This window comes from Salvelinus namaycush, chromosome 37 (genome assembly GCF_016432855.1).
Source record: "Salvelinus namaycush isolate Seneca chromosome 37, SaNama_1.0, whole genome shotgun sequence".
Taxonomy (NCBI): Eukaryota; Metazoa; Chordata; class Actinopteri; order Salmoniformes; family Salmonidae; genus Salvelinus; species Salvelinus namaycush.
Window position 1 is genome coordinate 20,082,003 of NC_052343.1, and position 14,217 is coordinate 20,096,219.

General features: G+C 41.8%; 1 protein-coding gene across 2 annotated transcripts; it reads left to right on the forward strand.

Moving 5' to 3' along the window:
* The first annotated feature begins 162 nt into the window (after positions 1-162).
* On the forward strand, positions 163-13,827 carry LOC120031120 (phosphatidylinositol-3-phosphatase SAC1-B). 2 transcript variants are annotated; one of them, XM_038976702.1, is made up of 18 exons: positions 163-232; positions 797-894; positions 1,599-1,673; positions 1,832-1,959; positions 2,715-2,864; positions 4,678-4,737; positions 4,852-4,885; positions 5,552-5,653; positions 7,422-7,594; positions 7,773-7,921; positions 8,112-8,210; positions 8,350-8,488; positions 9,481-9,550; positions 9,729-9,801; positions 10,293-10,386; positions 10,490-10,582; positions 10,713-10,770; positions 11,028-13,827. In XM_038976702.1, exons 1-18 carry the CDS (start codon positions 204-206, stop codon positions 11,162-11,164), a joined length of 1,761 nt encoding a protein of 586 aa, XP_038832630.1. In that variant the 5' UTR covers positions 163-203; the 3' UTR covers positions 11,165-13,827. The 2 variants fall into 2 exon arrangements, with proteins under 2 accessions (XP_038832630.1, XP_038832631.1); XM_038976703.1 differs by lacking the exon at positions 797-894 and having other exon boundaries at positions 191-232.
* The last annotated feature ends 390 nt before the right edge of the window (positions 13,828-14,217 follow it).

A 14,217-nucleotide genomic window follows, 5' to 3' on the forward strand; every position in this document is an offset into this window, starting at 1 on the left:
ATAATAGTACGATTATTAAACGGTAACTTTGATCAACTAATGTATTTGTGTGTGCTACATAATAAGTTGCTGCCTGTACTTTATCATAGTTTGCAAATGTACTACGACGCTAAATGTCTGACCCTGGACGTGAACTCCGGTCCAGCAATAATATACAATGTGCACATTCATTGGTACGTCACTAGGTCAGACCTCCTCTAAAGATGGCGACCGCCTACGAGAAATTCAACCTGTAAGTCTTGAAAATATATATCGTTTTCAGACTTTTATTTTCAGAAGCTAACTACTACAACTTTTCTGAAAAAAATTGCCATATTCTGATGAGAGAAAATTGCCATAGGTGTACGTCTAGCGCTAGCTAGCAGATGATAAGCTATTTAGCTAACGTTCAACTCCAATTACAGGCTGGAGACATTCGTATGCGGGATTTGTTTCAGTTTACAGTATTGTAGATAGTTTACAGTTATGTCAATGATGTGTAGTTGTGTTGTCCATAACAGTACTTATCTAGCTATCTGCCTTTCGATTTAATGAGTGGTAGAATGCAATCGATCTTGTTGATGAAGCAGCTAGCTAGCTAAAAAATACAGTTAGCTTAGCTGTTAGCGTTAGTTAGCCCATTGAGCCAGCTAGTATGTGTGAGCTAGCTTGTGGTGACGTTAGCCACTAAGTTGAGCTTTGCCAAATCAAGCCAATGGTTTCCCTTTGTATAAGGCGGGATTCACCTTGCCAGATGTTCGTCTATCAAGGTCACTGATTTTGTATCTCCATCCTCTGTGCCCACTCTCCCCCAAAGGCACACTACCCCAGAGAAGTTTTACATTGAGGCTTGTGATGACGGCACCAATGATGTATTGTCCATTGACAGGGTGTCCACAGAAATGATCCTCACCGGTATGTTGAGTAGGCTGTGTTTGTGCTCGTTCATCATGACATGATACTGTCTTATGCTGACCAAAGTCCACTTTATATTTATTTTATTTAACTAGGAATGTCAGGTAAGAACAAATTCTTATTTACAATGGTGGCCTACCAAAAGGCCTCCTGTGGGGATGGGATTAAAATTACATTTAATAAAAATATAAGACAAAACACACATCACGACGAGAGACAACACTACATAAAGAGAGACCTAAGATGACACACAGCATGGTAGCAACACAACATGGTAGCAGCACAAAGCAGGGTACAAACATTGTTGGGCACAGACAACCGCACAAAGGGCAAGAAGGTAGAGGAAACAATACACCACGCAAAGCAGCCACAACTGTCAGTAAGTGTCCATGATTGAGTCTTTGAATGAAGAGATTGAGATAACTGTTCAGTTTGAGTGTTTGTTGCAGCTCGTTCCAGTCGTAACTGAAAAGATGAGCGAATGGTGGTTTGTGATCATAAAGGCAATGAAAAAATTATGTGGCTCAGTTGGTAGATCACTGTACTTGCAACAGCAGAGTTGTAGGTTTGATCCCCATGGGAGACCAGTACAAAGAAAATATGAAAATGTATGCACTCACTACTGTAAGTCGCTCTGGATAAGCGTGTCTGCTAAGTTACTAAAATGTTTTTAAAAGTATGATTATTTGTCTCTGTCCCTCTAGTGAGGAAGGACATTCCTCCTCATGCGGTCACCAGGCCAATATGTGGGATCATGGGAACTATCCGTCTGGTGGCAGGTAGGTTCAATCTTGCACTCTTTCAACGTGAGTCAGTTCAGACTCTCCAGTGAAATGATCCATTGAGAAGACTTTACCTGTGTATTACACACAAATGTTCTCAACTCGGTGAGTGTTTACTTTAGCAACACCTGTGCCCCTCTGCCTACCCTCCCCAGGCACGTACCTCATCATTATCACAAAGAAGAAGAAGGTGGGTGACCTGTTGGGCCATGCCGTGTGGAAGGCTATGGACTTTGATGTTATCTCTTACAAGAAGACTGTGCTGCACCTGACAGACAACCAGGTAGGGAGGTGTGAGTTGGGGCCCCAGTGCCAGCCCACAAGCACCCAAGCTCAACATGACTGGATGTTTCAGGCCAAGAAGAGAGCGTTTCACAATGATTTCTTGTTAATGACAGTGGGTTGTTTTGATGTGGATGTTGACCAGTCAAAAACCCTAGCCTGATACTCTGGGTTATTTGCTAGCTGCAGAAGTCACTTTCCTTCATTACTGTATGTGACCAATACGAAAGCAGCATATTGGACAGAGAATGCTAGGCATCTGTGCTGACATAGATGCCCTGTGTTGAATTGGCTATGGAGCCGGTCAACGACAGACAGTGTGTCTGTAGACAGTCGAGTGTATGTGAAGGGCAAAGCTGTCTATCAGTCAGAGAACGAGACCCCTTCTCACAGACAGAACAAGTACTGCTTTCAGACTATCATCATCATCATGTAGCTGTTACAAGAACACTCTGTTCTGTCCCCAAGTCTAGACAAGTGTTTCTCTATTAGTGGGCATCTCTATGTTCGCTTCTAGTTGAATTACTGTTGGAGGATATGTTATTTATAGTATATATTTATAGGATATCAGTTTAGATTCATTGTATATATTATTTTAGAAATATAGTGGTCATCTGATACTTTCTAACCACTGTTCCACCTAACTTCTGTTTTGCTTTCCTTCTTCAACCTGCCTCCTGACCTCTCACCTTTGACCTCTGTGCTTTCCTTGTTCAACCTGCCTCCTGACCCATCTTTCACCTCTGACCCCATCAGATGCAGGACAACAAAGCCTTCCTGTCCATGATCAACAGTGTTCTGCTCACAGACGGCTTCTACTTTGCTACAGACTATGACCTGACCCACACTCTGCAGAGACTTGCCAACACCAGCCCTGAGTTCCAGGAGATGAGCCTGCTGGAAAGGGTGAGAGAATGAGGGGATGGATATATATATACAGTTGAAGTTGGAAGTTTACATACACCTTACCCAAATACATTTTAAACTCAGTTTTTCACAATTCCTGGCATTTAATCCAAGTAAAAATTCTCTGTCTTAGGTCAGTTCGGACCACCACTTTATTTTAAGAATGTGAAATGTCAGAATAATATAATTATTTATTTCAGATTTTATTTCTTTCATCACATTCCCAGTGGGTCAAAAGTTTACATACACTCAATTAGTATTTGGTAGCATTGCCTTAAAATTGTTTAACTTGGGTCAAACGTTTCGAGTAGCCTTCCACAAGCTTCCCACAATAAGTTGGGTGAATTTTGTCCCATTCCTCCTGACAGAGCTGGTGTAACTGAGTCAGGTTTGTAGGCTTCCTTGCTCACACACGCTTTTTCAGTTGTGCCCACATATTTTCTATGGGATTGAGGTCAGGGCTTTGTGATGGCCACTCTAATTCCTTGACTTTGTTGTCCTTAAGCCATTTTGTCACAACTTTGGAAGTATGCTTGGGGTCATTGTCCATTTGGAAGACCCATTTGCGACCAAGCTTTAACTTCGACTGATGTCTTGAGATGTTGCTTCAATATCCACAATTTTCCTTCCTCATGATGCCATCTATTTTGTGAAGTGCACGAGTCACTCCTGCAGCAAAGCACCCCCACAACATGATACTGCCACCCCCGTGCTTCACGGTTGGGATGGTGTTCTTCGGCTTGCAAGCCTCCCCCATTTTTCTCCAAACAAAGCGAAGGTCGTTATGGCCAAACAGTTCTAATTTGTTTCATTAGACCAGAGGACATTTCTCCAAAAAGTATGATCTTTGTCCCCATGTGCAGTTGCAAACCGTAGTCTGGCTTTTTTATGGCGGTTTTGGAGCAGTGGCTTCTTCCTTGCTCAGCGGCGATTCAGGTTATGTCGATATAGGACTCGTTTTACTGTGGATATAGGTACTTTTGTACAGGTTTCCTCCAGCATCTTCACAAGGTCCTTTGCTGTTGTTCTGGGATTGATTTGCACTTTTCGCACCAAAGTACGTTAATCTCTAGGAGACAGAACACGCCTCCTTTCTGAGCGGTATGATGGCTGCGTGGTGTTTATACTTGCGTACTACTGTTTGTACAGATGAACGTGGTACCTTCAGGTGTTTGAATATTGCTCCCAAGGATGAACCAGACTTGTCGAGGTCTACAATGTTTTCTTTCTGAGGTCTTGGCTGATTTCTTTTGATTTTCCCATGATGTCAACAAAGGCACTGAGTTTGAAGGTAGGCCTTGAAATGCATCCACAGGTACACCTCCGACTGACTCAAATGATGTCAATTAGCCTATCAGAAGCTTCTAAAACCATGACATCACTTTCTGGAATTTTCCAAGCTGTTTAAAGGCACAGTCAACTTAGTGTATGTTAACTTCTGACCCACTGGAATTGTGATACAGTGAAATAATCTGTCTGTAAACAATTGTTGGAAAAATTACTTGTGTCATGCACAAAGTAGATGTCCTACCTGACTTGCCAAAACTTTAGTTCGTAAATAATAAATGTATGGAGTGGTTGAAAAATGAGTTTTAATGACTCCAACCTAAGTGTATGTAAACTTCTGACTTCAACTGTATGAGGGAGGAAAATAATGTAAAAACATGTTTCCATTTGGAGATACATTTATGAAAACACGAGTAATGTGTTTGTACTTGTGTCCTGTACAGATGCAGACATTTCCTATGCAGGGCATGTGGAAACAAGTTGAATGGTATGATAAAGATGTGTTGTTTTCTTGCCCTCATTTTAGGCAGATCAACGGTTTGTGTGGAATGGTCATCTGTTGAGAGAATTCATGCCACAGCCAGAGGTAAGGACAGAACTGACACGTGTTAACCACTTGTGGTAAATATAAAATGAATACGCTCCAGTACAGATCTTATGATCTTTCTAAACTGCATTGTCTCTGTTCTTCTCTTGACAGCTGCACAGGTTTGCTTTCCCAGTTGTCCACGGCTGTATCCTTTCAGGGTTTTTTTTGTTACAAACTCCAGATGAAGACTTTTCCCTCCTTTTCAATTCTCATAAACAGGAAGAACTCATTACCACTTCCTGTAAGACAACAGATATTACCCATGTGAGAGATGTCATTTACGGGGCGGTTGTTTAGAGTGACTGAACTGTTAAACAGCATTGCAGTTTAAACCCTGTAATCTGTCATTGGTTGGAAATCTACCCTCGATGTGATGGGAGCACACTAGATCACATGGTAATTTTTACGTTCATATTTTGCATGGGGTTTAGCGGTCTGAGTGACTGGATGTAGAGCCCATTACTCTGGATTAGTCTTGTCATTCTTTTCCCTGAGAAATACTTGAAAACTGTTTGACAGACCATGAATATCAATAGAAGTTAACTTGCGGTTTTCTCCTTTAGCCACAAGGGGGAGCTAGAGATTCATATACGTCGCATTATAATTGGGAAATTAGGGATATTGTATTCACAGACAATGAATGGAAAGTGGATCCATTGACATATTGTGATGGAGCCCACATTTCTAAGCATCACAACAGTCCCAACTCCAAAACATTTTCTGAAAAGGATGCAGAGAAAGGTTGAATTCAGGAGGTAAAGTTAGGCTTTAAAGGTTAAGACCGTGTTGTCCCTAACCATGTGTTGTGCAGTCATCATTATGAAGTCCTGCTGCATCAATGGGAAGATCTTTGACTGGAACATCATCTCCAGGCGGAGCTGCTTCAGGGCTGGAGTGCGTTACTACGTCAGAGGTGACTGACTCCACATCCACCAGTCAAAAGTTTGGACACGTCTACTCTTTCAAGGGTTTTTCTTTTTTGTAGAATAATAGTGAAGACATCAAAACTATGAAATAACACATATGGAATCATGTAGTAACCAAAAAAGTGTTAAACAATTCAAAATATATTTTAGATTCTTCAAAGTAGCCACCCTTTGCCTTGACGACAGCTTTGCACACTCTTGACATTCTCTCAACAAGCTTCATGAGGAATGCTTTTCCAACAGTCTTGAAGGAGTTCCCACAACAGGGTCATTGTCCTGTTGAAAAACAAACGATAGTCCCACTAAGCGCAAACCAGATGGGATGGCGTATCGCTGCAGAATGCTGTGGTAGCCATGCTGGTTAAGTGTGCCTTGAATACTAAATAAATCACAGACAGTGTCACCAGCAAAGCACCATCACACCTCCTCCTCCATGCTTCACAGTGGGAACAACACATGCAGAGATAATCCGTTCACCTACTCTACGTCTCACAAAGACACATCGGTTGGAACCAAAAGTCTAAAATTTGGACTCATCAGACCAAAGGACAGATTTCCACCGGTCTAATGTCCATTGCTTGTGTTTCTTGGCTCAAGCATGTCTCCTTCTTATTGATGTCTTTTAGTAGTAGTTTCTTTGGAGCAATTCGACCATGAAGGCCTGATTCACGCGGTGTCCTCTGAACAGTTTATGTTGAGATGTGTCTGTTACTTGAACTCTGAAGTATTTATTTGGGCTGCAATTTCTGAGGCTGTTAACTCTAATGAACTTATCCTCTGCAGCAGAGGTAACTCTGGGTCTTCCTTACCTTCCTTATTTCCCTTACCTGTGGCGGTCCTCATGAGAGCCAGTTTCATCATAGCGACTGCACAAAGTTCTTGAAACGTTCCGTATTGACTGTCCTTCATGTCTTAAAGTATTGATGGACTGTTGTTTCTCTTTGCTTAACTGAGCTGTTCTTGCCATAATATGGACTTGGTCTTTTACCAAGTTTTATTAACGTTCTAAGCAAATATTTCAATAGGGCTTTTAACACTGCTATCTTAGTTTGGGTTAACTGCTTTGTGCACAGATGTAACACATCGAAATTCATATGCTTAAAATTAATCATTCAAACGTTTATTTTATTTTATTGTGGCATGGCGTCAGTTAGATTCAAAGTTATGCTCTTCTGTTCTCGATCCATGGAATTAGTCCACTGCGCCACCAGGATGGAGCTAGCATGCCATATATTTTTCTAACAAATACAAAATTGTTCATTTTAGATTAGAATTATTCCCAGTGTCAAACTACTTGGAGAACATTCCTAGAACATTACAAACATTGAAAGTCAATGTAACCATGTTTGAACTTTTAGTAAATGTTCTGTTACGGTAATGAAATACCAAGTAAATAACATTATTATTATTTATTTTTTTGTCGTTCCTTAAATGTGCTGAGAATGTTCCAATGCAATGAACTATCCTGCACCATTCCCAGATAGTTGTGGGAAGATTTTTTGCTAAACCATAGGACAACCACACTCTCGCTAAGCTCTAAGAAACATATGGTTCTCAGAATGTTATATGCTTGCTGGGTCTTCAATCAATATTTTGATTAGTGGAATCAGGTTTTTTACAGCTGGGTTGGAACAAAACCCTGCACACACTCCAGCCCTTTGCAGATAATATTGGCCTGTCCACTTCTTTATATTTTTACTGTCAAACACTCCTCACTCAGACGGATCATTACATAATGTCTATTTGGTCCATCAGGCATTGACTCAGAGGGTCATGCAGCTAACTTTGTGGAGACAGAGCAGATTGTCCAGTACAGCGGGGGCAAGGCCTCATTCGTACAGACCCGAGGCTCCATCCCCTTCTACTGGTCCCAAAGACCCAACCTCAAGTACAAACCAAAACCTCAGATCAGTAAAACCATCGACCATGTAAGCTACCTGTTACAATATTCATATAATTTTTCATATTTAATGTTCAAATGTAAAAACATTTTAATGTACAGTAGTAGTAGTAGTCATTTAAATACAGTAGAGGTATGTGATATTGAGTATTACTATACTGAGTCAAGTCTTTCTTACCTTTTATTGTCTTGTCCTGCTTTCACAGCTGGATGGCTTCCAAAGGCATTTTGACTCGCAGATCATTATTTATGGAAAGCAAGTGATTTTAAATCTGATAGACCAGAAAGGCACAGAGAAGCAATTGGAACAGGCCTTTGACAAAATGGTGTCCAGCTTGGGCAACGGCATGGTCAAGTAAGGACTATAGCTTTTCCCCATCATTCATTCTGATCCCACTATGCCCGTCTTCTTCTAACGTCATTCATGTATTTCTTTTTAGGGGTGAACATTCTGTCTAAAGCCAATGGAACTCCAAATAACCCCTTAAAGAAAATGATTTAATTGGATTTTACATAACTTTTCTCCCTGTACCGTGCACCTCTAGGTACATAGCGTTTGACTTCCACAAGGAATGCAGTCGGATGAGGTGGCATCGCCTGCAGTTATTAGTCGATATGGTGACAGAGATGCAGGATGAGTATGGGTAAGTATTTAGTCTGCATGGCCGGTGAGATGAGTTTGTGTACTTTGTGTTCATCTCTGTCTGTGGTTTGCTGATTTGTTTTGTGACAAATGTTATTGTAAAATCAAATAGGAATCAAATAGTTTGATTGGTTGGTCAGGTACTTCCTGGTTGATGTGGATGGGAACGTTCTGGTGCAACAGGAAGGGATGTTCCGCAGTAACTGCATGGACTGTCTAGACCGTACCAACGTCATCCAGAGTCTGCTGGCACGACGCTCACTGCAGTCACAGCTGGAGGTGGGAACCACCAACCAGACACGCCCACACGGACTAGACATGTCCAATATATAGACACTCCCACTAGTTCTAGACACTTCTACCACATCCATCTAAACCACAGGTGTCAAACTCATTCCACGGAGGGCCAAGTGGCAGCGGGTTCTCTCCTCCCTTGTCCTTGATTGATGAATTTAGGTCATTGATTAGTAAGGAACTCCCCTCACCTGGTTGTCTAGGTATTAATTGAAAGGATAAAAACAAAACCAGCAGACACTAGGCCCTCCATGGAATGAGTTTGACATTCCTGATCTATACACTTTCACCACATCTAGACTCACTCTCTCTCTCTGTGTCTTTGACATAATGAGTAATGTCATGTTCCTCTGTGTTCTACCTCAGGAGTTTTAGTTTTACAGTTCAATAAAGGTGTAGACCTAGCCTCCCCTTTTACATTCTGTAAAAGCAATGGTAGAAATCTTAATGGAAAGTACATTTTATGAGGAGCTCGTCCATTTTGACCTAACATAGACCTTTTGACTTGACAAAGTTATACGTTTCACAACTTATACTACCTTGACTCACTTGACCCATATTTGCAAATGAGCAACAAACAGACAAAACAGAGACTGGAAAACCCAAACTCTGTTGAAGGCCTCTGACTAAAGCTGCTGTCTCTGTGGACTTTGACTGTGGGCTGTTTAGCTATCTGACCCTATGTGGGCTGTGAAAAGGTCAGGTCTCATCTCACCCAGGTACAATAAATACTTCAGGTACCATTGTGTTTTTTATTAAACTGTTTTAGCACTGTGGGTTAAACTGTCATTGAAACATCTATTAATAGTGTAGTAGTTAGGCTGCTGGTTGACCCACAGGGTGATGAAGGGGAAGTTGCATCAAGGTCTTTCGGGTGAACAACAGTGCTAAATCTGATGGCGACCATCTTGGTTCCGCCTTGCCCCCTGTAGTCAGGCCACTGCAGTATCTCACCAAACATCTTTGTTTATCTGCAGCGACTGGGAGTTCTCCACATGGGCCAGAGAATTGAAGATCAGGCCGACTTCGAGAAGATCTACAAAAATGGTGATCCTCAGCTGAAATCTGCACACTTTCCTACCCCTCTGCCAGCACGAGCAAAGCATTGTCTTCCTTATGAGATTATTCCAACACTATGGTTTAACATGATTGAAATCCTCCCCTTTTTCCACTGACTAAATCTGTTTATTTCTCTTTCTTCCTCTCTCACCCTTGCTCGCTGCAGCGTGGGCAGACAATGCCAATGCGTGTGCCAAGCAGTATGCTGGCACAGGGGCCTTGAAGACAGACTTCACAAGGTGAGAGAGAAGGGCTCACGTGTTTCTTGCTAATCTAGTGATTAGCGAACTAAGGCAAAGGACTAGCTCTCTTCATAGAAACGCACTCCATTCCATCAGGAAGTCACTGAGTTCACCTGGCTGTAGGAGGATATTATGGATTCCAATAGAACTTGTTCATTATACAATGACAGAGAACTAGTTGTCTTTCTGCTGGCACAGTACCATCCCACTGTCAGTCACACCCCACACCCATGAAATTGGCCATGCATTATTGGCTATGAACTACATCAGAACATCGTACTGGTTTTGCTGATGAGTATTGAATGGACTGGTGCCCTAAGAACAGGGAGGAGTAGGATGTTTTGCTTGTGACCTTTGTGATAACCAGGAAGACAACTGAGTAAGAGCGTGCTCAGGAAAGGGTGGAGGATGACGATGATGATGATTATTTGTAGAATGTGTGAGAGATGATTATGACAGGGATGACTGAAGCGTTGCTTATGTCTCAGAACAGGGAAGAGGACACAATGGGGGCTGGTGATGGACGGCTGGAACTCCATGATCAGATACTACAAGAACAACTTCTCAGACGGCTTCAGACAGGTGTGTGTCTAGTGTGCGTGTGCGCCAGTTATTAGTCATGTTTTTGTAAATCCTTGACGTGTGTGTGGTAACTGATAATTGAGACATCTCTCCTGATCATCAGGACTCTATTGATCTGTTCCTGGGTAACTATGCCATTGACGAGGCAGACATGACCACACCCCTTCACGAGACCAAAGACTGGAAGTTCCTCACGGTGAGATCTGATTGGCTAGGCTTGATCAGTGCTATGTATATTGGCTACAATATGTGTTGGTTTCAGTCACAAGCGGTAGATTGAGATTCCGTTATCTTATTTAACTCCTGTTTCCCCTCTCCCCATCTAGTTGCCCATTATCATGGTTGTGGCATTCTCCATGTGTATCATCTGCCTCCTCATGGCTGGTAAGACCGCAGTGGACTCCCTTGTCAATTCTGCATTGAATTCTACTAGGGGCATGGAATTTGTTTGACATTTCTAGTTACACCTGCACCGATCTCAAGTTAGGATTTGGTCCATAAACACATTTTGCAGTACTTCATTTTACAATACTGTTTCCACTTGTACTAAACTGGTATTGACTAGGCAAGTATGTGCTATCAATGGGAACTTTTTCGGTACTTAGTTATGACCCGTAGTGACCCTCAGTGTCCCCCCTCAGGTGACACGTGGACGGAGACCCTGGCGTATGTGCTGTTCTGGGGCACAGCTAGCTTCGTGACGGCCGGCGTCATCCTCTTCAACGGTCGGGAGTTTGTAGACGCGCCCAAGCTGGTCCAGAAGGAGAAGATGGACTGAATGTGTGCGTGTGGAAAGCAGCTACGCCCCACAGACTTCTCCTCGTCCACTTCATCCCACTCTTCTTCATCATCGTTCCCTCCGCATCAGCGGGCCTGGAGCCTGTACTGATTACTGAGCCAACGGCATGAGGAAGAGGAGGAGGAGGAGGAGGAGGGTGGGGTGAGAGAAAGGCCAGGTGTATGATGTAGGGCTGTGAAGCATACAGGGACTCGCTCTGCACTGGCCTGCTGCTGTCCACACCACTAAGCACATTGTTTGGGCTGGGGCTGGGGAAGATCCCTACCCTACCCTTGTCCATAGACTGACTGTATAAGCTGAAAACTGTCTGATTTTATAATACCCCACTACGGTAACACAGTTACCCCTCTGCACGGAATGCATATGAACTGGCACTGCTGTTGTTGCCATAGCAACCTTGACACGGGAACTACTTTAAAAAAATCTTGCCTTTTTTGTTGTTGTTTTGTTGATTTGTCGCCTTCTAGCTACATCATGTCATATTTGCTCTGTTGGTTGCCATATTGTTTCAGTGTCATTGCCCCTGAAGGGTCGATCTGAACGTGGTGTCTTAGTGTGATAGCCACTGGCACCCAATATGTCAGCTGTCTGACGGCCCAGCCCAAGCCATGATCCCAAAACTAGCTCACCAATAGTCATGGAGAGAAGGTGCTAGCTGGCCAGTGATTGGGGAGAGAATGTTCTAGCTGGCCAACAGTCAGATAGAGAATGTGCTAGCTGGCCAATGGTTGTTGAGAGAATGTTCTAGCTGGCCAATAGTTGGGGAGAGAATGGGATGTACTGTTTCAATAGGGAACTTTAGTTATGGTGTCCCACCACCATTAATGCCATTGTAACTGGCCATACTATTCTCGCTCACTGCACTTCTGAGTGCACAGACAGACCCTCAAAGGGTTTCACATGAGGATTCCTCTGAGGAATGTTTGTCTGTCTGGCTGTCTAGTCTTCCCAGGGATGGAAAGCTTCATGAAACAGCTGGAAAGACAAATCCTCATTAGTTTCTGACAACTAAAAGGTGTGAGAGAGCATCAAACTATATACTATAGTGAGTAGGATCTGTCTTTGACCAGTAGACTGGGAGGCCCAGACCTAGGCTAATAATGAAGCATGGATTTAAACATCCAAATGCAGACATTTTTATCTCAATATCAAATCATTTCTGGGTAACAGCTAAGTACCTTACTGTTATTGTTTTCAATTAAAATGATCGAAAAGAAAATAATTGTCTGGGAATGGTTTTAGGGGAGGGGTAAACTGAACTAGCTGTTATTGGCAGAGAGGTTTGGAAATCTTTCTTATTCATCTATTAACTCATTTTTACCGTCTGGTGATGTCGCCAGGCAGGTCAAAATTCCATCCCACCAAAACAGGCTGAAATTTCAGTATTTTCTAACACTAGAAGAGCATTATAATTTCACCGTATTATTCCAACCTGGAAATATATATTAAACACGGGAAAATATAGTTTTTGACTGAACTGGGCATTTAAACGAACCAAAGTCTCATGGGGCATTGGGGATTTTAAATGCCACTTGTCCCCTATGACGATTTCTTTGTTTTAGTGTGTCTGGGTGGGAATGTGAACTGTTGACCTCTCTTACACAATCTTTCTCTATATTATTTATCCTTTGATTATTGGCTGTTCTGTAGCACTAGCCCCAAGTCAAGTTATAATGACCTGTGGTAAGGCAGCATAAGAGACGGGGTGTTTAGTAGCAGGATTGGGGCCAATTCCATATAAATTCAATTCAGGAAGTAAAATCCAATTCACAATTGTATTCTCATTGAAAAGCATTGAGAACATGTTTAATTGGAATAGGAATTTCAGTTTACTTCCTGAATTGAAATTAAATTGAGCCCAACCCTGGTGTATAGTGTACATAATCATTACAGGATCACACTTACCTTACCTGCTGTCAGAGTGGCACCTGCTGATCTGAGAATGTTAAAGTATGTAATATTAAATTGATTATATTGCCGCTTATGTGTCTTTCCACTTCAACTGTAGTGGTACAAAACGACAATGCGAGAGTACGTATGTCCTATAACTTTAAATGTAGTGGTCCAATAATACATTGGTGTATGGTTACTATGATAAAGCATAAGTTGGTTATTATGCTTCTCAAAGCTACATATTGAAATGGCTCACTTGCTGTAGCTATAACCCTTCGGATGCCATGCAAATGCAAATGGACAACAGTACATTCCGCTGTGCATTGTCAGCCATAAGCCTATCAAATTCAAGAATCAGCCAGCATAGTGTCTCTTGCTGATCTGTGTTTTTAAACAGATGATTTAGTTTCCATGTAAACCTAGATACAATTTCATGTAATGACAAAGCATTGTATGCTTGTAAGAATGATGTGCTATTTAAGCTGAGTAATGTTTGAGCGGTTTTAGACAAATCTTTTTGGTTAGACTGCTTTACCAATGAAAATGGGTTGCTACTGTTGGCTCAATGCAGTAATAAGAAAACAAGCTGGACCAGTTTTAATTGTTTTATAGGCCTATATTATTGTCACTTGTTTATCAGAGGATTTTATTTTGGGGGTGTTATTTTCCAGGATTTTAATTTCTTTTTGTGTTTTTTTGTCACTTAAAACATTGTGTCTGAGAATGTGTAATAAATGTGTCATCAGTCATTCTGTTCCATTTCCTAATATTGTTCTATAGAAATTGTTATTTTACACAAAATGTAGCCTATTTATTGTTTTAAGTGACAATATGGAGCATACTATTGGTACCGTAATAAGAAGCAATGTCCTTCCTTCCTTTAGGAGGTAGTTTATGAATGTGTGTAGCAGTCCATTTTAGCAAGTGTATTCTTTATTAGATAATGGTTCATCATTGTCTGATTTCTTTTCAGAAAACAACAGAACTGCCCTTAACTATTTTCTTGGCAGTTTTTCCCTAGGTGGCATAGTGCCACAAAGTAGTACCCACCCTTACTAGTGCTGGTACACATAACAGAAAGTAGTTGAATTTTTTGAACAAAATGTTCATACTTTAGTTTGAGGATGTGCATATACAGC